At 38.4% G+C, this 22463-nt stretch overlaps 2 protein-coding genes across 2 annotated transcripts in view; one reads left to right on the top strand and one right to left on the bottom strand.

The window, feature by feature from the left end:
- LOC129941390 (RIB43A-like with coiled-coils protein 2) overlaps positions 1–7554 on the top strand; it is a 13554-nt gene extending 6000 nt beyond the window's left edge. The window contains exons 2-8 of the mRNA XM_056050015.1: positions 2590–2730; positions 2809–2972; positions 3060–3138; positions 6606–6767; positions 6836–7063; positions 7133–7239; positions 7299–7554. Of these exons, the coding sequence (XP_055905990.1) occupies positions 2590–2730; positions 2809–2972; positions 3060–3138; positions 6606–6767; positions 6836–7063; positions 7133–7239; positions 7299–7440 (1023 nt within the window). The 3' untranslated portion in view covers positions 7441–7554. The remainder of the gene's footprint in view (positions 1–2589; positions 2731–2808; positions 2973–3059; positions 3139–6605; positions 6768–6835; positions 7064–7132; positions 7240–7298) is intronic.
- Positions 7452–22463, bottom strand: LOC129941389 (adenylyltransferase and sulfurtransferase MOCS3-2). The gene is made up of 6 exons (XM_056050014.1): positions 22194–22463; positions 21637–22137; positions 21445–21565; positions 21152–21378; positions 7827–8043; positions 7452–7765 (listed from the first exon to the last, which is right to left on the bottom strand). Exons 1-6 carry the CDS (start codon positions 22290–22292, stop codon positions 7620–7622), a joined length of 1311 nt encoding a protein of 436 aa, XP_055905989.1. The 5' UTR covers positions 22293–22463; the 3' UTR covers positions 7452–7619.

Raw genomic sequence — 22463 nt, 5'->3', positions numbered from 1 at the left:
TTTTTTCAAAATCTTACTGCACGTTGAATACAATAGTTTTTGAAAGATTAAAGTGAATTTAAGCCAATATCTTAAAGTTTTGAAAAGATATTTGAGTCGAAAATGAATTTTTACCAACGTTTATTATTTTTTTTTAGGTTTTTATTTTTTGTAAAAAAACTGTCAATTCGATTTTTTTCAAAATTTTATCAAATGTTGAAAACAATATTTGTTATAAGATAAAATAAGTTTTAAGCCTAAATTTTAAGTTTTTAAAAAGATATTTGAATCAATGTTCAATTTTTACCAACTTTAAGTAATGTTTTTTTTAGATTTTTATTTTTTATAAAAAAAACTGTCAATTCGATTTTTCTCAAAATTTTATCAGATTTCAAAAACATTGTTCTCCGTTGCTCAAAATTGTTTTGGAGATGAAATTATATTTTAGTCGTTCAATTTTGGAGGTGACAATTTTTTTTTTCAGTTTTTTTGATTTATAAAAAAAACCGTTAGATAGATTTTTTTCAAAAAATATATATGTTTGGTATCACGTTACAATTTATTATATAAAATTTAATTCAAGTCTCTAACGTTTTTGGTTCGAAAGATATTTAGGGTTAACCAAAATTTTCACCTTTTTTTTAAACTGCTATGGTAAAAAAAACCACCCACGCAATTTTCTTGAGAGCCCTTTCTGCATCTTTCTGCCTTATTATCTGTATAACAAAATTTATTTGGAGTCGATATCTCTTCTGGTTCTTGAGCTATGGACAACGAAAAAAACGTCGCGAACGTACGGACGTACGGACGTACGGACATACGGACGTACGGACGTACGAACGTACGTACACACGCACGCACAGACATCTTTCTAAAAATCTTTTATTTCGATCTAGGTACCTTGAAACGTCGAGAAATGTCAAAATTTTCAATTTGACAAATCGGATCCATTACAATAACTTCCTATGGGAAGTTAATAAAACAAATATTACTAAAAGTTGGTAATAATTCTTTTTCGACTCAAATGTCTATTATAAAAAAATACTGTTTTCAACATTCAGTAAAATTTGTATACAAATCAAAAAAAATAAGTTTTTTTTCATAGAAATTGAAATCTTCAAAAAATATTATACAAAATTATTACAAATGGTTTTCGACTCAAGTATTATGAGAACGAAAAAATATGTTGACTTTAAATTTTTATCTCACACCAAACATAATTAATATATTTTGTTAAAGTCTTAGGTGAAACGGTCAACAGATAGTAATCTGTGTGGGTCGCGTCCCAACCTCTTCTTACTGACAAATGTATCCATGAAGCCATTGTTTATACAGCTAAATTTAATAACATTATCGCGAAGACACGTTATGAACACCACGCCCATGCCCACCAATTCTCAATTTCAGAGTTAATTACAACTTTAGATTTGAAACTAAAGTTGACTTTTCCATTTATTCACTAATTTCTTTCTCAACTCGCAAGTCGAGGATCTCAAGTTGAACTTTAAAATTTAAAAATAATTTTGGGATGCTCATTGAATTTTCATTATGTATGGAAGATTATAAGCTCTTACTTACTTACCTAAGATGCAGCTACAGTCCGGGCGGACCTTAGGCTCAACCAATATGTTTCTCCAACCAGCTCCGCCACAAGCTAGATGTTTCCAGTTGGCCACGAAAATTGTCATAGCCTGTACACAAATGTCTCTTTCCAAAATTTGGAATACATTTCAGCTACAAAATTTGGCAATAAGACTAAAGTACGCAGAAATCGTTTACTTAATAAATGTTATGTTTTTAGACAAACAGCCTAATTCTGGAGGGGGGTTGAATTCTGCTATGATCGTTAGTGCGTTGGGCTGTCATGCCATGTAAAGTTTTTGTTTTTATTCTTCTTGTCATGAAAAGTGCTTTCTCAAATTAGTCGATCGGATTCAGCCTCAAACTGTAGGTCCCCTCCATCCCTGACAACTGTACTCGCATTCAGGAATGATTGAGAGTTGTAAGTCACTAGGCCCTAGTTTTCAACGGACTGTTGCACCACCCAATTTATTTATTTAGTAATCTACTATTCATACGAAGTCAATCTGTATTAAAGTCGGTAACGTCGGTAATAATGCGCGGTATTCTGTCTAAACAATTCTACTGAAAGGAAGAACGGCGAATAAAGTCCAATTTACTGCGATCATTTCTGAAATTCAGGTATTGCTAAGAATAACATAACTGAACTTGTAATACGTCCAGTATCTCTTGTTATACTTTGTAAAAAGTGAACTCAGCTAAGCCCCACTTAAATCCTGCCCATCGCCATGTTCCAAATTACCTTGAACAAAAAAACCTTAGCCAACCAATAAAAGTCTTTTTTCTAGAAATTGAATCATTTCAACGCGAAAATCGATGATTTCATTAGTCAATATTTAATACATAACAAAAGTTTTTTTAAATCAAGATTTAAAGAACCATAAATTTACTACATCAGCCGGCTCTCGTAATTTAGTCGTAATTCTTTTAAAAATTAGAAACAACTACAGGCATTAACCTTTAAGTCTTTACCTATAGTTTATTTACTAACCATTAACTCTGTAAATTTTTAAACTTTACACAAATCAGTTGGACCATGATGCACTAGAAAAACAGATTGAAGAAAAATCCAAACTTCAGAGTATTGAAGACGAACGAGAACGCAAATATTTGGAACAGACCCAAAGACGAGCAAATATCTTAAGAGCCAAAGAAATCGAACAACAAAGGGTAAATTTATCAAAAATTGTCTTATTTATTAAATGAATTTCTTTAAAATTATTGAAAACAAAATAAACTATTCTTCAGGAATCCAAAGCTATTAAGACAGATTTGAATTATTATCGCTGTCGATTTCAACGGAAAGAGTTAGCGCGTGAATATGATTTAAATAATCCTTATAGAATCACGAATGCCGAACCAGTTCGTATAGCAGATGATGATCCTAGATTGGGAATTTCATCAGCTCAGATGTAAGTTTTAAAAAAGATTAATTAAAATTAAGATTTGATTATTTTTTTTAACTGTTTTCCTTTCTAACAATTAAAATCATAATCCAGATTTCTTGGAGAAGATTTGAATGAAGCTGATCGACGACAGGCTCAAAGAAATCAGCAAAAAGCTTGGCTTGAACAACAAGTAAGTAGAATCTTAAATGTTAACAAAACTCAAAAAGTTATTCCACCCTTGTATTGAAAAGCTAAATCAATATTAAATATAGATGTTTGCAGTATTTTTAAAAATAGGTGATATGCATAAAACGGAAGTATTTACTAGAAGTAAGAACTTACAGTATTTTCTATAACTTCTCGCACGTGGTTAAGTTTATAGTAATTAATTAATTTCGTTTACAAAAAAAAAGTTCACGCTTGCCTGCAACTTTTCTCATTATATACTGAATTCATCCAAGGTGGAATTAACGGTGGCGTCTACAGTTTACAGTTTTTTTTTAGGTTGAACTACTTAGTGAACACCTCATAGAGCTACTTCGACACATTCGGAACTCATTCATGAAAGGACCGGTTATGCCTTAAGCTAAGATCCATTTACGAGCACCTTATGACCATGCGCATAAACGCTAAATTCGGTAACATTAGCCTAATATGCGCACACGCCCTTGACAAAACCTAGGACATTTTCTTTGAGGTCTTGGAAAAAGCATATGAGCAGTATCCTAGCTACTTCAAACAAACTAGCTCGGTCCCTAGCTAGATGTCTCCAGTTTCGCGCTCCAAGTTGATTGAGGTCACTTTCCACATGATTTGCGGTCTTCCTCTACTGCGCTGTTATGTGGGTGTGGAATCGATGACTTTCCGTCCCGGAGCATTGGTTTCCATGCGCTCTACGTGACCCAATTATCTAAGTCGTTTGACTTTTACCCTTCTGGCTAAGTCTACGTCGCTGTACACCCCGTACAGCTCGTCGTTCCTTATTCTCCTCCACTCCCCTTCGATGCATACGGGACCATAGATCACACAAAGAACTTTTCTCTCGAACCGACCCAAGGTGCTTCTGCACCGTATAGCAGGACGGGATGATAAGGGTCTTAGATAGCGACACTTTGGTCCCTTGAGAGAGGACTTTAACACTCAATTGCTTTCTTAGTCCAAAGAAACAATAGTTAGCAAGAGTAGTTCTGCGTTTGATCTCAGCGCTTTTGTTGTTTTCTGCGTTTACAGCGGAGCCTAGGTAGAAGAAGTCTTTAACTACCTCAAAGTAACGTTTGTCGATGGTGACGTCCTTTCTTGACGACAGCATGTACTTTGTTTGGCCCTCATTAACCGTTAAACCCATTTTTGCCGCCTCTGCCTCAATACTCACAAAAGCCCCATTGATATCACGCTGAGTTCTTCCGATTATGCCAATGTCATCAGCAGTTGCTAGTAATTGGACAGAATTTTAAAAGATAGTGCCTCTAGTGTTGACGTGTGAGCTCTGCACTATTCTTTCAAGCACGATGTTAAAAAAATCACATGACAGCGCATCACGCATCACCTTGTCTAAAACTTTTTTTGACATCGAAAGGTTCTGTTAAGTTGTTTCTAATATTTATGGAGCAGCGTGAATTCTCCATGGTCATCCTGCACAAACGGACGAGTTTGTTACGGCAGAGAAGATTTTATAGGGGATGTCAAGTAGACTGATTTCTCTATAGTTGGTGCAGTTTAGAGGATCGCCTCATTACAGGATCGGGCAAAACAATACTTAGGTTCCATTCATCGGGCATGCTTTCTTCCGACCATATTTGGTGCACGCTCCTAACCAACTTATCTCCAGAGCTCAGCATTCAAGCCATCCACTCCAGCGGCTTTATTAGACTTCAGCTTAGATATTTCTATCTTTAGTTCGTCTTAGTCGGGAGGACGGGATTGTTGGCTTCCGTCGTCTATGTTGAATTGATCATCCTACCTTACAGTGGAATTCGTTACGTCGTCGCCGTTATACAGTCTGCATATCCTCAGCATTGACTGCGGTTCCACTATGATGTTTCCACTTTCGTCTTTACAGCCTTCGGTTCTAGGTTTATGTTCCTGTGAATTTTGTTTCACCTGTTCATATAACTTTCGAACTTCATTCCTGCTTTTAAACCTCTCAACATCTTCGACCGCACGCTTCTCATACCCTCTCTTTTTCCTTTTGAGAAGTTGGTGTTCCTCTCGCCTCTTCAGCTCATAGAGCTCATAAGCAGCTCTTGTCCTGTTATGCAGCGCCGCTTTGCGTACCTGTTGTTTGGCTGCATTTGGCTGCCAACATTCCTCATCAAACCAGGGGTTTCTTGTTGGTGGCTTCTTGAAACCCAGCACATCAGAAGCGGATTCTCTTATTGCATTTTGGAAATGTTGCCACTGGTTTCCGATACATTGTGTTGGCGGCAGAGAACTTCGAGAGAGGTTACTTGTAACTCGGTCTGAAAAGGATTTGGCGATCTCTGGCGATTGTAGCCGTTCGACGTTTTTCCCTCTCCCAGCACCTCCCTGTTTTTCCTTGGGTCTGGAAACCCGAAGTGCTACCTTGGCTACAACGAGGAAGTGGTCCGAGTCGATGTTAGCTCCTCGGAAAGTTCGGACATCCATTATGCTGTCTGGCGTCGATCGCAATATGGTCAATCTGTTTGACGGTAGATTGATTTGAAGAACTCCAAGTTCCTTTGGAGATGTTGAAGTGTTAAAACGCGTATTGGCTACCATGACGCGTCGCAACGCAGAAAAATCGATGAGCCCGAATCCTTTACACAAGGATTTAGCGGCCTCTTGCTGTCGTTATGGTGCAGACTGTTTTTCCCAATTATTCCACCAAAGATGTCTTCCCTTCCTAGCTTGGCATTAAAATCGCCAGGGACAATTTTAATATCGTAGCTAGGGCACTGCTCATATGTTTTGTCTAGGAGCGCGAAGAACATATCTTTGGTGTTGTTATCCTTTTCTTCTGTGGGGCGTGCGCGCATATCAGTCTAATGTTGCCGAATTTAACCTTGATACGTATGGTCATGAGGCGCTCGTTGATGCACATATAGCTCAAAACATCTTGCCTTAGTCTGGCTTCAATGACAAAGCCGCATGCAGGGCCAGATCCTTAGTATAACTCTTAGGATGGGGAGCCGGATAAACCGCTCCTTATAGGCCTGGGCTCCGAATAAGTCGAAGAAGCCCTAAAAGGTGTTCACTAAATAGTTCAGCCTTACTGGAACTGTAGACGCCACCATTGATTCCATCTCGGGAATTCCTCCGCTGCTGTTTGGGTAAGGAGAGGTGCCTTAGTGGAAACACCTCTCCCCCCTCTCTCGTTTTTTGCCCCCAATAACTTTCCACTGGGGTTAGAACCCAATCTCCAATTGAGGTACTAGGCACCCGACGTTCACCACGGGGAGAGTAGGAGTTGATAGACAGAGGTGGGTTTTTAGAAAAACCTGTTGACGCTTGTGTCCCCTTGAATGCACCTGTCTACCATTTGAACATCAGTTTACACTATTTACTTATTATTTATAAGCACATCAAAAAAAGGAAATACTTTTAAATTCGCTAGTAAAAACATTTACTGGGTTTTATGCATATCACCCATTGATAACTCCTAATAAACAACGAAGATATTGATAATTCATTTTTAAGATGAAGGAGCGAAAGCAGGCTGAAGAAGATCGCATCAAAGCAGAAAACATCTTTCAAGAATCTATGAAGGCCAGGGATCAACGATTGTTGGAGATGTCAATGGCCGAACGTGAAAACCAATATAAAATTAAAGAATCTATACGCCTCTATAATGAAATGCTTGTAACTTTTTACCGAATCTTAATGTTTTTGAATTCAAGTTCCTTAATAATCTAAACTCTTATTTAAAGGCACATGAAAAGCAGGCAAACAAACGACTTATTCAGCAACAAACCCAAGAAGATAACTTGGCTGAAATATACAATATGCTCGGAAGTGACATGCTGACAGAAAACCCAGATGTGGCACAGAGTAAAATCGCTTTGAATAAGAAGATCGCTTACATGTACAAGGGTATGACCCCGCAAGAGGCTGAGCTGTTTCGAGCTCAGCAGCAAGAACAGTTGGAACAGAATAAGGTTTTCTTGTTATATTTTTATTTTGTATATTTTAAAAAATGACTAAATTTAAAATGTTTTTCTATTCAGCAACGCAAATACGAAGAAAAATTGAAAGAAGCCATTTGGGACCAACACGCGATAAACACTTCTAGAGCGCTTACCTTAAAACAACTCGAACAACAAAGGATAGAAAAGTATAAAAGAATGAATATTTTGATAGTTTAAAAGTACAAAATTATGTGTTTTATTGCAGAGCTCAAAAAGAGGAACAATTCAGGGCCAACAAGGAATTAGCTCAAGAACAAAGAGCCCGAAGGGAATATATGAACAAAATTGTCTTTAAAAACCAAACTTCTGACGAATATTGGGCACAATTCAATCGTACAACGCGTTAAAATAAATACACTTCTTATTTCGATAAAATTTATAAGCCTTTCATATACATTTATAAAATACATATTGCTTTAACAATAAAGAGAAACAAAATTTAATTAAGTCGTGTTTGTGGTATGTACCTACATACATAGATAAAAAAAAGAAAGAATTATTTTCATTGAGCTTTTATGCGTAGAATCTAATAAATAGGAAAGTTTCGATCGACTTTCCTTTGCCACGCATATAATCCGCCAATAATATCCTTGACTCGGCAGCTTTTGAGTTTGTTGCGCAAATGGTCTACGGCTATTTGGGAATCGTTACCACGACGACAAAGGACGACAACTGAAAATAAAACAAGTTTATCATCAATGATCAAATCAAAATGAATCAAAAGAAAACTTACCTGGCATATTATCACTCTGGATTTTAGATTGTATTTCGTTTATTCTACTTCCGTCTAGAATATTTTTGAGGGGAATATTGATTGAATTATCAAGTCGACACATTTCAAATTCAACTGGACTTCGAACATCGATGAGTAAATGTTGCTCCTTCGACAGATTTTTGTACTCTAAGGCAGACATTCGATGGCTTTCATGAAGGATGGACAGTGCGAAATCCTAAAGAAAAATATATGTTTTGAAAATATTTTATATTTTATATAATCTGAATTAATAAATAAATTAGGTGGCGCCACGGGTAATACTTTAATTATACTTTTTACAGAATCTATTTACTAAACATTTTAAAATAATTTGTGTTTAATTTTTTTGGTTTTTTATCTTTCACTGTTATCGGGAGTCAAACTGATTTTCGTGTATATGCTGGGATGCTATATGCTTGTCTGCAATCTGGAAGAAAGAAGTGCTGACTTGCACCTCCAAGTGGGGTGGCGATAATGAACGATACTGATCAATTCATAATTTTTGAAAAAGGTACAGCTTAGAACTGTACTGGAACTGTACTGGAAAATTCTCAACTTGTGAGCGAACGCAAGAAGTTACGGTTTACTTCCTTCCTAAAATAAAATTTAACGATTGATGGTAAACACCAAAAATTACGGCGAAAAATACTGCAATGTCTCAAAGCAGTAAGAATTTTTGGTCATTTGTAAAAAAACATGAGGAACTCTTCCTCGGTTTCTACGCTTGTTGTCAATGACACTCCTATTTGGGTCTATTGATAAAGCCAACTTATTTGCAAGGCAGTTCGCCGAAAATTCCACCTTACCAAATAGTGTCATGACTTCCCCAGTTCTTGAACGCGTAAATGATTCTATGGGACCAATCTTTTTTCGTACTCGAACTGTGGTGAGAGTTCTTAAAGATCTCAACATTCATAAATCCGTTGGCTCATATGGTATCCCCGCTATTGTTCTGAAGAGGTGTTCTTCCACGCTAGCAAAACCGCTGCGTAAGCTTTTTATCTATCCTATTCTTCTGGGCTCGTTCCGAGTAGTTGGAAAACTGCATTTGTTCAGCTAATACCAAAAAAAGGCGAATCTTCTTCTCCTACAAATTACCGACCGATAGCACTAACGTCCCTTTTTTCTAAGGTCATGGAAAGCCTGATTAATTATCAGCTCAAGAAATATCTTGAAGATCGAAAGCTTCTTAATGACCGGCAATACGGCTTTCTTAGCAATAGGTCCACTGGTGATCTCATGGTTTATCTCACCGAACAGTGGAACAAATCTTTACATAGTTTTGGAGAAAGTAAGATTATTAAACTTGATATTTCAAAGGCAATTGATAAAGTCTGCGCTCTTATCGAAAATGCGTGCTTTTGGTATCGACGAATCTCTTCTTCGATTAGAAATTTTCTTTCGAACCGTTCAATAAAAGTTTTTTTTACGGATTCAAGTCTGAAACTCATAAAATAAATGCCCCAATGCTCCGTTTTGTCTCCGACCCTCTTCCTCATTTTTATAAGTGATCCCCTGTCTGCTACTTCTAATCTAATTCATTGTTTCGCTGAAGCACTCTTAGCTTTTCATGTTCGTTTTCGGACTCACAACCCTCTTCTTCGGATGTGGAACTGCAACGGCAAAATATGATTAGCTCATTAAATTCCGACTTATACAGCATTGTACAATGGGGATTAAAAAATCGTGTGGAATTTAATGCTCCGAAAACGCAATGCTGTCTTGTATCGTTAAAGCGAGGTAAACTCTCTTTGCCACTATCTATGAGTGGCACTTTCATCAACGAAAGGGAAAATCTTGACATCCTTGGAATGTGCATCAGCAACCACCTTTTGTGGAGCGATCACATACGCGATGTTGCCAAAAATGCCGCAAGATGTCTAGGTTTTTTGAGACGTTGCAAGAAATTTGTCTCTTCGTCTGATCTGGCTACAATCTTTAAAACCTATATACGTCCGAAACTTGAATATAATTTCCATCTCTGGGCTGGTGCTCCAGTAACTCATTTAAGCCTCTTGGACAGTATTCAAAGAAGAGCTTTTAAAATTATTGGTGACATCAACTCGTTTACGTCATTCGAACATCGAAGCAAGGTTTCTTGCCTCACCCTTTTTTACCGTTATTTTAACGGACTATGCTCTAGTATAGCCAGTTGCATTCCTCCCCTTAAACAATTCAACCGTAATACCCGCGTTTTTTAGGAATGCCCATCAATTTACCCTTGAGCCCAACTTCGGCCGTACTATGAAGTACAGAGTTTCTTTTTTTACCCGTACTACGCGAATGTGGAACCCCTTGCCACACTCTATCTTTCCCTGTCGTTGCAATGTTCAGAAATTTAAAATCAATGTGCACCGACACCTCCTATCCAACCCATCCCTCTTTTTCTAATACTCGCACTGTGTCTTTGGGCATATTAAAGGTATACAAAACCCTTTAAGTGTTCGCTAATTATAAAAAAAAACAGAACTGTCGTCCTTCTCCTGGGGCCAGGCGTTGGCTTTCTGATACAAATTATACAAACCCAATCAGTATCAGTAAATATACAAATCGAATGGCTAAGTGTCATCAATATTTAATATAAGTTTATAAAAGTCTGAAATGGAATTAAAAATCATTTTTAGGAACGATGTACATTGTAGATAAAGCTCGGCTGATTGCATCCCAGGGTTATCTTACCCAGATGTAACTTAATCAAAGACTAATTTGTCATACCACTGATGACATAGTACCACCGGATATGTTTAAAACCCCCTCATTAATTTCAGGAACATATGTTGGGATGGCCTCCTTGTGAGAGTATCGTGGTTATGGTTTATCCTATATGCATATTGTATTGATTTTTCATTACTTAAAAAATCAATATATTGATGGACAAAGCCAATACCAAAGGTTAACAGAGAAGTGAATTTGTTATGTCTTGTCTTGGTAGCTTAGAAAGAGGACCTCATTGGAAGCATTTCGCCAAATAAGAGAGAGTAAATCTTTGCGTAAATCCTTTTGGTTAATTTCAAAAAACTAAGCGAATGCCGAATATACTGCAAGCGGCAGAAAGTGTAAAAACTTGCCGTCAAGGTGTAATGGTGTTGATGTTGTAAGCAGTTATAAATTCGCGCGAATTTTAAACATTGTCTCAAAAAGTGTTCCGTTTTTGCGAGCTCATCGGCTTTGCAATTTCCTGGAATGTCTCTGTGGCCCGGCACCCAAATGAGGTGAATGTTAAACTGTTCCGTCATCTCATTCAGAGATGATTGACAATCGTGGACTGTTCGAGAGTTTGTGGAGACAGACGCGAGAGATTTAAGAGCGGCTTGGCTGTCTGTGAAGATTCGTATGTCCTTACAAGATATAACGTTTTCTTTGAGCCAGGATAGTGCTTCTTTAATCGCCATTACTTCTGCCTTGAATACACTAAATTGATTGGGAAGTCTAAAGGATAGACTGAGATTCAGTTGTTCTGAAAAGATACCACTTCCAACTCCGTGATCGGTCTTTGAACCGTCAGTATAGAAGTGTACCGCATCGTCTTTCAGAGGTCTCTCTTCTTCCCAGGAGGATCTTGAAGGGATGGAAACATGGAAGCTTTTACCAAATACCATTTTTGGGGTGGTATAGTCTAAGCGATCTGAAATAGATCTCAAACTGTCTAGAATAGTAGTATGTCCAGTATTGTTACTGGTCCATTGAGAGGTGGCTCTAAGCCTTACATATGAGTTGGCAGCCACCTTTTTAGAGAAGATGTCACGTGGTGTTAGGTTTAAAAGCACTTCCAGTGCTGCGGTTGGTGTTGTGCGAAGTGCTCCTGTGATGCACATACCTGCTGACCGCTGGACTTTAATGAGTTTATTTAGATTTACCATCTTGTACAGTGCGGTCCACCATACGACGGCTCCATAAATGAGTATCGGCCTGATTACCGAAGCGTATAGCCAGTGGGTTATTTTCGGGGAGAAGCCCCATTTTGATCCTATGGCCTTTTTAGAATTAAAAGGCGCTACAGTAGCCTTTTTGACTCTTTCATCAATATTTGCCTTCCAATTTAGTTTTTTGTCTAAAATGAGGCCCAAATATTTAGCTTGGTCGGAAAAGCTTAATGGTATTCCTTTAATCTTGGGTGGGTTAATCTGAGGAATTTTATATCTTCTCGAAAAGAGTATTAATTCTGTTTTGTGTGGGTTGACGTCCAATCCACATTGCTTAGCCCATTTAGTTAGCCTGTTTAGGGCATTTTGTAGGAGTTCCGAGAGAACTTGGGGGTGCTTCCCAGATACAATCGCAACGTCGTCAGCATAGGCAATCACCTTAAAACCCTCTGCATCCAATGCTGTAAGTAGGTCGTTTACTACCATGTTCCATAAAAGAGGCGAAAGGACTCCACCTTGGGGAGTGCCTCGATTCACCGATCTGGTGGTAGTAAAACTTCTCATGTTAGAAATTATTGTCCTGCTTTTGACCATGAGACTTATAAGATCTATGAGTGACTTCTCTAATTTCAGCTTATCCATTGCTGTTGTGATCGCCTGGTAACTGACGTTGTTGAAAGCTCCTTCAATATCTAGGAACGCTACCAGGTTATATTCTTTGTATTCGAGGGAATGTTCAATAGTACATACTCGTACCAGCGAGTGAAGTGCTGATTCTACTGATTTTCCCTTAGAGTAAGCATGTTGACCTGTGGAAATGAGACATGGTTTTAAATTATGTCTGATATAAATTTCAATCAATCTTTCCAAGGTTTTAAGAAGGAAGGATGATAGGCTGATTGGTCGTAGATCTTTAGGGTTAACGTGTGAGGGTTTCCCTGCTTTGGGAATGAAGACTACTTTTGCCATTCTCCAGGCTTTGGGAATATATCTTAACCTTACACAGCTTGTCAGAATGATTTCCAATGGTGGAGTAATCATGTCTGAGCATTTTTGTAGTTCGGCGGAATGATTTCGTCTGGTCCTGGAGATTTATATGGATCAAAGCTGTCTGTGGCCCATTGCAGTTTTTCCCGCGTTATTAGATCAACTAAATCGCTTGTATAAGCTAAAGACTCTGATTTTAAGTCATTGATTATGTTAGAGCTACCTGGAAAGTGGATGTCTAATAACAGATTAAGAGATTCTTCATCTGTGATAGTCCACGTGCCTGCTTCTGTCTTTAAAGCACTGGGTATTGTTGGACTTTTTGAGAGAATTTTCCTGAGTCTTGAGGCTTCTGAAGTATTTTCTATTTTACCACAAAAATTTCTCCAAGAAGACCTCTTACTCTTTCTTAATTCTTTTTTATATTGCTTTAGAGCTTGTTTGTATAAGTCTCAGTCAGAAAGAGATCTAGTGTACTTAGATCTGTTGAAGAGTTTGCGACAGCTCTTTTTGAATGGTTCTAGTTCTTTACGCCACCAATAAGGTTTCTTTTTACCCTTTAAAACGGTTACAGGGCATGAAGATTGGCTTGTAAGAGAATACGATCATGGGTGGACTTTATTATTTTGAAAATCTTCATATCGTCAGCAAAAATGAAAAGTTCCCTTAAGCGTAGACATGACGATACATCGTTAATAGACAGGATGAACAGAAAAGTGCCAAGATGGCTTCCCTGGGGAACAACAGATTGAGCAACAAAAGGTTCAGAATGACAATTTCTAAATTTTACCTCACATTATCTGTTTTTAAGATATGACTTAATCCAAGCTAAGAAAAATTGTGGAAAACTAAGAGCCTTAAGTTTAAATAAAATAATTCCGTGGCTAAGTTGGTCAAAAGCTTTAGAAAAGTCAATGTATACACAATCAACTTCATAACATTGTCCTAAAGCGTTTGAACACATGTTTGAGAATGTAAGGAAATATGTAACGGTTGATCTTTGTTTCACAAAACCATGTTGTTGTTCGCAAATGAGATTCTTACTAAAAAATTCTACACTTTCACAAAAAACTTGTTAAAAAAATTAGTAATGCAAGAAAGCTTTGCAATGGGCCTGCAGTTGCTTATATCCGACTTGTTACCTTTGGTATTAGAAATAACTTCTTCCATATACTAGGAAATTTGCCTGTTTTTAGATAAATTTTAAAAAAGAACGTAAGGGGTTCAACTAAGGCATTACTACACTTTTTTAATACTATCGGGGGAATACCAAAAGTTCTTGTAAGTGAAGTAAACTGGAAAGCCATCTGATTTTTCCTTTGAGTTTACAAAATTGCAAAAGTTTTTAAAATTCTCTTTCAAAGAGGTGCCCATATCAGTAACATAACAAGCATATACAAAATTAGAAAGAGGCTTAAATTGGTTAAAGAGTTCAACATAAAAAGAGAAGTTGATTGGAGACAGAGTTTTGAGATACGTTTTCCATGCCTTATTTATTTTATTTTTGCAGTAAACGCAATTCTTTCGTGTACCAAGGATAGCTAAAGTTTCTATTTCTTGATTTGTTTATGGGTACATTTTTTTCAAAACAATAATTAAGGATCTTATAAAAAGTTGAACTGCTTCGTCAATGTTAGAACTCCAGAAATGGTTAAATCTTCAGACAACTGCTGGAAATTGGCTCTTCTGAAATCAAAATTATATAGGCAATCAAATGAATTACTGTGTTCAGTAAGGTGATTACTTAAGTCAAAAAAAAATGTCCAAAGGGGGGTATTAGTAATTCCTGATCTAGATTCTAGAACAAGAGTACTAATAGCGTCAGAAGAAAAGACAAAATCGAGAATTCGATTTTTTGAGTTTTTAATACAGCTTGTTTGCTGTAAGTCAGTAAGAAGGACTCTATCGAGAAGACATAGTTCCATTTGTGAAGAAAGAGATGATTCGAGGTAAGATTCGTCTTCGGAATGAATCCAGTCAATGTGTGGTAAATTAAAATCACCTAGAAGTGGATACATATATCTCTATAATTTGCGGGTCAGTGCAGTCGTCATCTCTTTAAAATAACTCGGTACGTAACCGTGAACACAAGCCTGGTTTAGCGTAGAGTAAAGTGTTCGATGAATGAAGGCGTTTTAATTGCAGCGGTATTCCAGTGGATCTCGGAGCTTTGCTAGTTTTCAGTTCGTCCATCACTGTTTTAACCTCTAAGAGAACGAGCAGGACGAGCGTCCAAACCATCAGCAGTTTGAAAATGGATGGGAAATTGAAAAGTCCTAACAAACTTGTCCTTTGTAAGATTTTCGAAATCTTGAAGCAAGAAATTGGTATCGAGATTGCTATGGTGTCATTAAGTATGAAGTGATTAAGATGTGTATTGGGAGGCAAGGGGCAATCTGTATAGCCTTGTTGTTGTCTAAAGCTGTTGGATAAATATTTGCGAACAAGTGTTTCTATTTTTATTTTGGTGTTAGGGAAACATCTTCGGGTTTGGGGTCGTTGGCAACTGAATTGAGACTTGGATATGAAGATGATCAAAATGAATCTGTGATAAAACTTCAAAATTGTTCATAAGGTTACTCCAATCCCCTTTTACTATAGCATAATCAATTTTAACTAAACTATCGCATGTCTGGTTTATTTTAGTAGATGATTGTTGAACAGAGGAGTTTACCTGATGATTAACAAGCTGTGTGACCTGAATAGTTGAATACGACCACCTCAAACTTTTCAAACCAATTAACCAGTTTCCTGAAATTGCGGAAAACTCAATCAGTCAGTCAACTTTCCCAAAGCATCGCTTTTCGGCCATCCATTCAGTAAGTACTGAAGAAACAAGTTTCCAAAATTATTTATAAACTCAAGTATTTCAACGTAATTATTTAGCCTCTTTTTGAAGACTAAGACCACCTCACAGCAAATATTACACATTACATTACATTTCACTCTACACTACTACTGCACATAAATGTGCAGAGTGGAGAATACAGCACCTTGAGCAATGGGCTATGTAAGGTGATAATACAAGACAGAAGGACAGAAGAGAATGAACAACAGAAAGAAACACATGACAACAGCAGCACGCGGTAGGTTTCGAGATGGTGCTCCATCTTTCTACTAACCACGCTCACTGATGCTTGATTTCAGTGATCAATGGGAACCGAGGCTTTATCAGTGAATAGGCCGTTGCCTCACAGCAAATATTGATAAAAGATTTAAGTCAAAATCACAATTTGTCTACTGTACGGGTAAGTAGGTGAAAACGACGTTACAAGCTCTAGTCGCACCATCGACATTCTTCCATCATAAAGAAAATACTATAATTTTCTTCCTTGACATCAAAGGTACCTTTAAAAACATGGACACATTTGCACTAACATCCTAAACATAAGGAGTTCGTTTAAACCTTTAAGAGATAATTGATACAATGCTGACCAGCAAAATAATTAACTCAAAACTAGGGAACTCTTCTCCCAGCAGAAGAACCCCTCATGGAATTCTGCTGTCTCCTCTCCTCTAGAACCTGGTTCTGGTAGGTTTTAGAATGATTGTTTATGCGGATGATGTTGATATATCAGATTGGGAGAAGAATCTTTTACAAACAAACAACCTTATACAATGGACTAATTGGTGTGGATTTAGTTCTCCAGGAAATGTAAGATTCCAAGTATAACCCTATTTTTAATGCTTAATGGTATCCAATTAAAGTTTTAAATGAAGCTAAATATCTGGGTCTCAATTTGTATAAAAATAACTAAATTGGTAACCTAATACTATATATCATATACAGCAACGTGTCAAGAATGCTACTATGGCTCTCTTTTCCTGCAAGAAAACCATGGGTAATAAATGGGACTTGCAACCCGAAATTACGCATTGGAAATCAGGCCGATTCTACTGTACGGTGCGGCAGTATGCAAAACTTAGCAAAGTCCAACGTTCAGCTTGCCTGCGTATAAGCGGATCCGTTCGTACGACCCCATCTGTTTCACTTGACATTCTATTATCTGACAACTGAAGCAGACTAATAAAATCACTCTGTAATTCTGAATTATTTAGAATCAATTTCAAAGTACACAGACATATACTTCCAGATTTATCTAGCTTCCAGATCTTTTTTGGGAGGATAGGGCATTCCTAGAAGTCGATTCAGTCCACTTTTATACAAATGGATCAAAAACAAATAAAGGGGTTGGTGAAGGCGTGTATTTTGACCGACTATAATTTAGTCTTACATTCCGTCATTACATTCCCGATCACTGTAGTGTGTTTCAGGCAGAACTTATGGCGATAAAAGAAGTCTTGACCTGGTTGATACCAGGATAATCCTAGACAGTGAGGCTTCCGTACAATTTTTGAACTTTATCGTTACAACCTTTATAAAACTTCGAAACTGTCGATCATCTGTAATGGAGATATCACAGCAGTTTAACATTCACCTTGGCTTGATGCAGATATAGACATTCCAGGAAACTGTGAAGCAGACGAACTCGCCAAATTTGGAACAATACTAACTATTCTACCACGTTTGGCTACTGCGGGGATATCAACCGTTTCATCTAAGCTTTTGCTAAGACACGACGCTATTAAGAATATTTGGCTTATTCTAGATGTGAACTATTGAATAATTGTAATTTGTAATTTTTCAATGATATAAGGGGGCAGACCAGCATTTATTTTATGAATTTCAGACTTGAAACCTTCCAATACAACTTGTATTGAACGGTTAAAAAGGTAATTTCTAATCCAACGAAAAAGGGATTCGATATTTAGAATGAAACAACAACAACTTGTGTGTGCTACCACCAAGTTCATAGGCTGGAGTTATAGCTATTTCACGGGGATCAACCCGATCATCAGACTCCTTTAGTGGTGCTTAATCGCTTTTATGTTCAATTTAATTTTTGAAGAACTTTTGCCCGAGCTGGGCTTGAACAAGCGATCTAGCGTGTGAGGAGCTAGTGCACTACGCACTACGCCACCGCACCCAAATGAAAGTTGTAAGCCAATTACAGGTTTTTTCGTTCTATCGAACTATACTGAACCGATTAGCATTTTCATCTATTCCAAAAGCAGGCATTTTCGATAAGAGAGCTTGGTGCCAAACTCTATCAAATGCTTTTGAAATATCAAGTGCAATAATCGTACTTTCTCCAAAACTATGTAAAGATTTGTTCCAATGTTCGGTGAGATAAACGATGAGATCACCAGTGGATCTATTGCAACGGAAGCCATACTGCCGGTCATTAAGAAGCTTCCGTTCTTCAAGATATATCTTGAGCTGACAATTAATCAGCTTTTCCATGACCTTGAAAAAAAGGGACGTAAGTTAGACGTGCTCTGAAAGAGACCTGTAGAGTAGGAAAGATGGAAAAGTTTACGCAGTGGTTTTGCCAGCGTTGAAGAACAACTCTTCCGAACAATTGGGAGATACTATCCGGGCCAACGGATTTGTGTATGTGAAGGTCTTTCAACTACACTTTCTTTCAACGCTCCACTGACATCACGCTTTGATCTTCCAATTATGTCAATATCATCTGCGTATCCGATTAATTGGATGGATCTTTGGAAGATTGTGCCTCTAGTGTTGACGCTTGAGTTTTGCACAATTCTTTCCAGAACGATGTTGAAGAAGTCGCATGACAGTGCATCGCCTTGTCTAAAACCTTTTTTGACATCAAATGCATCTGTAAGATCTTTTCCGACCTTGATAGAGCAGCGTGCATTCTCCATCGTCATTCTGCACAAACGGATAAGTTTGACAGGGATGCCAAAACTAGACATTGCTCGGTAGAGCTCTTCCCTGCTGTCATACGCGGCTTTAAAATCGATAAAGAGATGGTGGGTATCGATTTGAAGCTCCTGGGTTTTTTCCAAGATCTGCCGTAGTGTGAATATTTGGTTGATTGAACCCTTCAGCTCCAGCAGCTTTATTTGACTTAAGTTTGGATATAGCTATCTTCACTTCGTCAAGGTCGGGTAGGCGGAATTGTTGATCTGCGTTGCCGAGGTTGAGTGGTTCTATCTCCCTTACAGCGGAATTCGGTTCTTCATCGCCGTTATATAATTTGGAGAAGTGATCTTTCCATATTCTCAGCATCGACTGTGGTTCTACTACGATGTTCCCTTGATCGTCTTTATAGGCTTCGGTTCGTGGCTGGTACCCTTGGGAGGTTTTTTTTACCTTTTGATAAAATTTACGAACCCCATTCCTGTTGTGACATCCCTCTATTTCCTCGATCGCGCGCTTCTCATGCTCTCTTTTTTTCCGTCTAAGAAGCCGATGTTCCTCTCTCCTCTTCTGCTCGTAGAGCTCGCGAGCAGCTCTAGTCCTTTTGTGCAGCGCCGTTTTGTATGCCTCTTGTTTCGCTGCGTGAGCTTGCCGGCATTCGTCGTCAAACCAGGGGTTTCGCTGTGGTGGCCGTGTGAAACCTAACACTTCAGAGGCGTCATCTCTGATGGCTGCAAGGCAATGTTGCCACTGGTTTTCAACGCTAAATGCAGGAAGCATAGGACTCCTTAGGAGGTTATAAGAGACTCGATCGGAAAAGGACATGGCAGTCTCTTGCGATTGTAGCCGTCTAACGTCGAATCTTTTCACAGTACTTCCTTGTTTTGGCTTGGATCGGGATATCCGTAGCCGTACTTTTGCTACAACGAGGTAGTGGTCCGAGTCAATGTTGGCCTCTCGGAATGTTCGGATATCCTGGATACTGGAGAAGTGTCGTGCGTCGATCGCAATGTGGTCAATCTGGTTGACGGTTGATTGATCAGGAGATTTCCATGTCCCCTTGTGGATATTGAGATGCGTGAACTGCGTACTAGCTACCAGAACGTCTCGCCCCGCAGCGAAATCGACCAGCCTGAATCCGTTGTCGGAGGTGGTGTCGTGCAGGCTGTATCTCCCGATTATGCCACCAAAGATGTCTTCCCTTCCTAGCTTAGCATTAAAATCTCCTAAGACAATTTTAATGTCATGGCCAGGGCACTGCTCATATGTCTTGTCTAAGAGCTCGAAGAATATGTCTTTGGTGTCTTCATCTTTCTCCTCTGTTGGGGCATGCGCGCATATTAATGCGCTCGCTCACACTGTTGAAACTCAAGACTTTTTGCCTGAGCCTAGTTCCAACAACAAATCCACACCCAAATAGACGCTGTCTTTGTTCTCGGTAGCAGTCGCCGTAGTAGATATCGCAGTCTTTTAGTTTGCGTTTGCCCGGTCCATCCCATCGCACTTCTTGGATGGCTGTAATATCTGCCTTGCAGCAGTTTGGGGCTTCCGCTAATTGTTCGGCTGCACGTGGTCTGTTAAGGGACCTAACATTCCACGTACATATCCGAAATTCGTTGTCCTTATTTCGTTTGCGTGGGTTGTCAACAGTGAATCCGTCCGTATCCGAGGCTTGTTGGTGCTTCGAAACTTAAGGTATTTTTACGTGGCCAGGAAGTCACCCCGACGGCACAACCCCCAACCTGGAGGGCCAGATCCTTAGTATAACTCCAAGGAAGGGGAGCCGGATGAACCGCTCCTTATAGGCCTGGGCTCCGAACATGTCGAAGAAGCCCTATAAGGTGTTCACTAAGTAGTTCGACCTTACTGGAACTGTAGACGCAACCGTTGATTCTATCTCGAGAATTCGTCCGCTGCCGCCTGGATAAGGAGAGGTGCCTTAGTGGAAACACCTCTCCACCCCTCTCTCGTTTGCTGCCCCCAACAACTTTCCACTGGGGTTGGAACCCAATCTCCAGTTGAGGTACTAGGCACCCGATGATCACCGCGGGGAGGTGAGAGTAGGAGTTGATAGACAGAGGTGGGTTTTGAGAAAAACCTGTGGACGCTTGTGTCCTCTTGAATGCACATGTCTACCATTTGAACATCCGAAAGAAGATTCGTCCTATAGAATAATTTACGCTCTCAAGAACAGAACATTACCAAAAATGTTTAGATACCTTTTGGAAATTCTAGTAGTTTTTGGCAGTAATTTCTTATCATGCGAACATTAGGTACGTCGAATATGATCATTTTTCTAGATTGTTTGAACTTATTCTGGTTTTCCTCAGTGAGGTTGGCTTTGTAACAACGGAAATTTACACCTCTGAACCTAATAACCTCTTTACAGCTCGAATCAAACCGTGAGTTCTCTTTGGGTTTGATAGATTTCACCCTATTCGGGATACAATTTCTCATTCCACAAAGAATTTAATGTGTTACCATATCTGCGCTGGAGTCCACGTCACTATCAGTTTTGTTATTAACCCTTTTAAACTTAACGAAATTTCCCTATAAACATTTTTGAATACCATGTTTGAAAAATTGATGTGTAGACACGCTAAAATGACGTACTTATCTGTAAGCAAATTCAATTTATTGACCTACAGCCCCCACAATAGAAATATTATATACCTATTTTTGATAAGAAGCTTGTGTGTTAATAATAAACTAATAGTACTAACCTTATCAGATGCACGCATTCCACAAAAATGTTCATAATTGATAAGTCTCGTTACCATTGGATTTTCCGAACAAACATCGCAATCTTTTCTCTTCGCTCGAAGTTTAATGTTTCGAAAGACTGATTTGGTTCCATCGAACAACAACAAGCGTCCACTAAGAGTATCGCCAAGATCAAGGGCAATTTTAATAGCCTCCAATGCTTGAAGTGATCCAATAACACCCGTAACTATAAAAAGATCATCCAAAATCGAACTAAAATTCTCAAAAGATAAATAGACGGCTAACACTTTACCTGCTCCTAAGACCCCTCCATCACCACAGTTGGTCACTGTCTCAGGTGGCGGAGGAACTGGAAAAAGACACCTATAACATGGTCCTCCATTCAAATTGTATACGGTCAGCTGACCATCAAACTAAAAATGTATTCATCAAGGATTAAACTCATTTAAATAAGAAGAAGAACTGGAAAATAAAAATGAACTACCTGTAGAGCACTTCCTGAAACCAAAGGCTTTCCCTTCATGACACAAGCATCATTCAACAAATAGCGCGTGGCAACATTATCACTGCAATCCAGAATCACATCGAAATCCTCGATCGTTTGCAGAGTGTTGTCGCTGTTTATTTGCCGTGCATAGGTGATAATCTTGCAACTTGCATTGTTGCTGTTCAAAGCGAATTTGGCTGAGTGGACTTTTAGAAGGCCAACGTTTTGCTCTGTGTGAAGGATTTGACGGTGAAGATTGTTGATTTCCACAACATCGTAGTCCACAATACCGATAGTGCCAGCACCTGCTGCCGCCAAGTAGTGGGCGGCGGGACAACCTAGTCCTCCAGCTCCCACTATCAAAAACGAAGTCTTTTTTAGTTTCAACTGTCCTTGGACCCCTCCGAAGTCAGGAAGAATTAGCTGACGACTGTAACGAGCTATTTCATCGTTGGTCAACAATCTTGATTCACTTGGAGGTGGAAGACTGTTTTGTACCTGAGAGACACGATAGTAAGATAACATATTTTTTTATTTTTAAACAAATTCTTTACCTGGAGTACTTTTAGTTCCTTTAATTTATCTTCTTTTTCTAACAATTGTAAACGTAGTTTTTCGATTTCAATTTGTAGTTTATCAATGACTTGGTCCATTGTGTCGACAGGATTAGGTTTAAATTTTGCTCTTATTAAATTAATTTTCTACAAATTGTTATGATAAATAAAAAATTAATAACAATTCGATTTCACATTCGATTTTTGTTTAACTAACAAAACAAAAATTAATGAATGAAAATTGACTCAGATTCTCAAGAAACAAGTCAA

The sequence above is a fragment of the Eupeodes corollae genome, chromosome 1, assembly GCF_945859685.1.
Source record: "Eupeodes corollae chromosome 1, idEupCoro1.1, whole genome shotgun sequence".
Classification (NCBI taxonomy): domain Eukaryota; kingdom Metazoa; phylum Arthropoda; class Insecta; order Diptera; family Syrphidae; genus Eupeodes; species Eupeodes corollae.
Note: the sequence above shows the minus strand (reverse complement) of the source record. Positions and strands in the feature narration are given on the sequence as shown.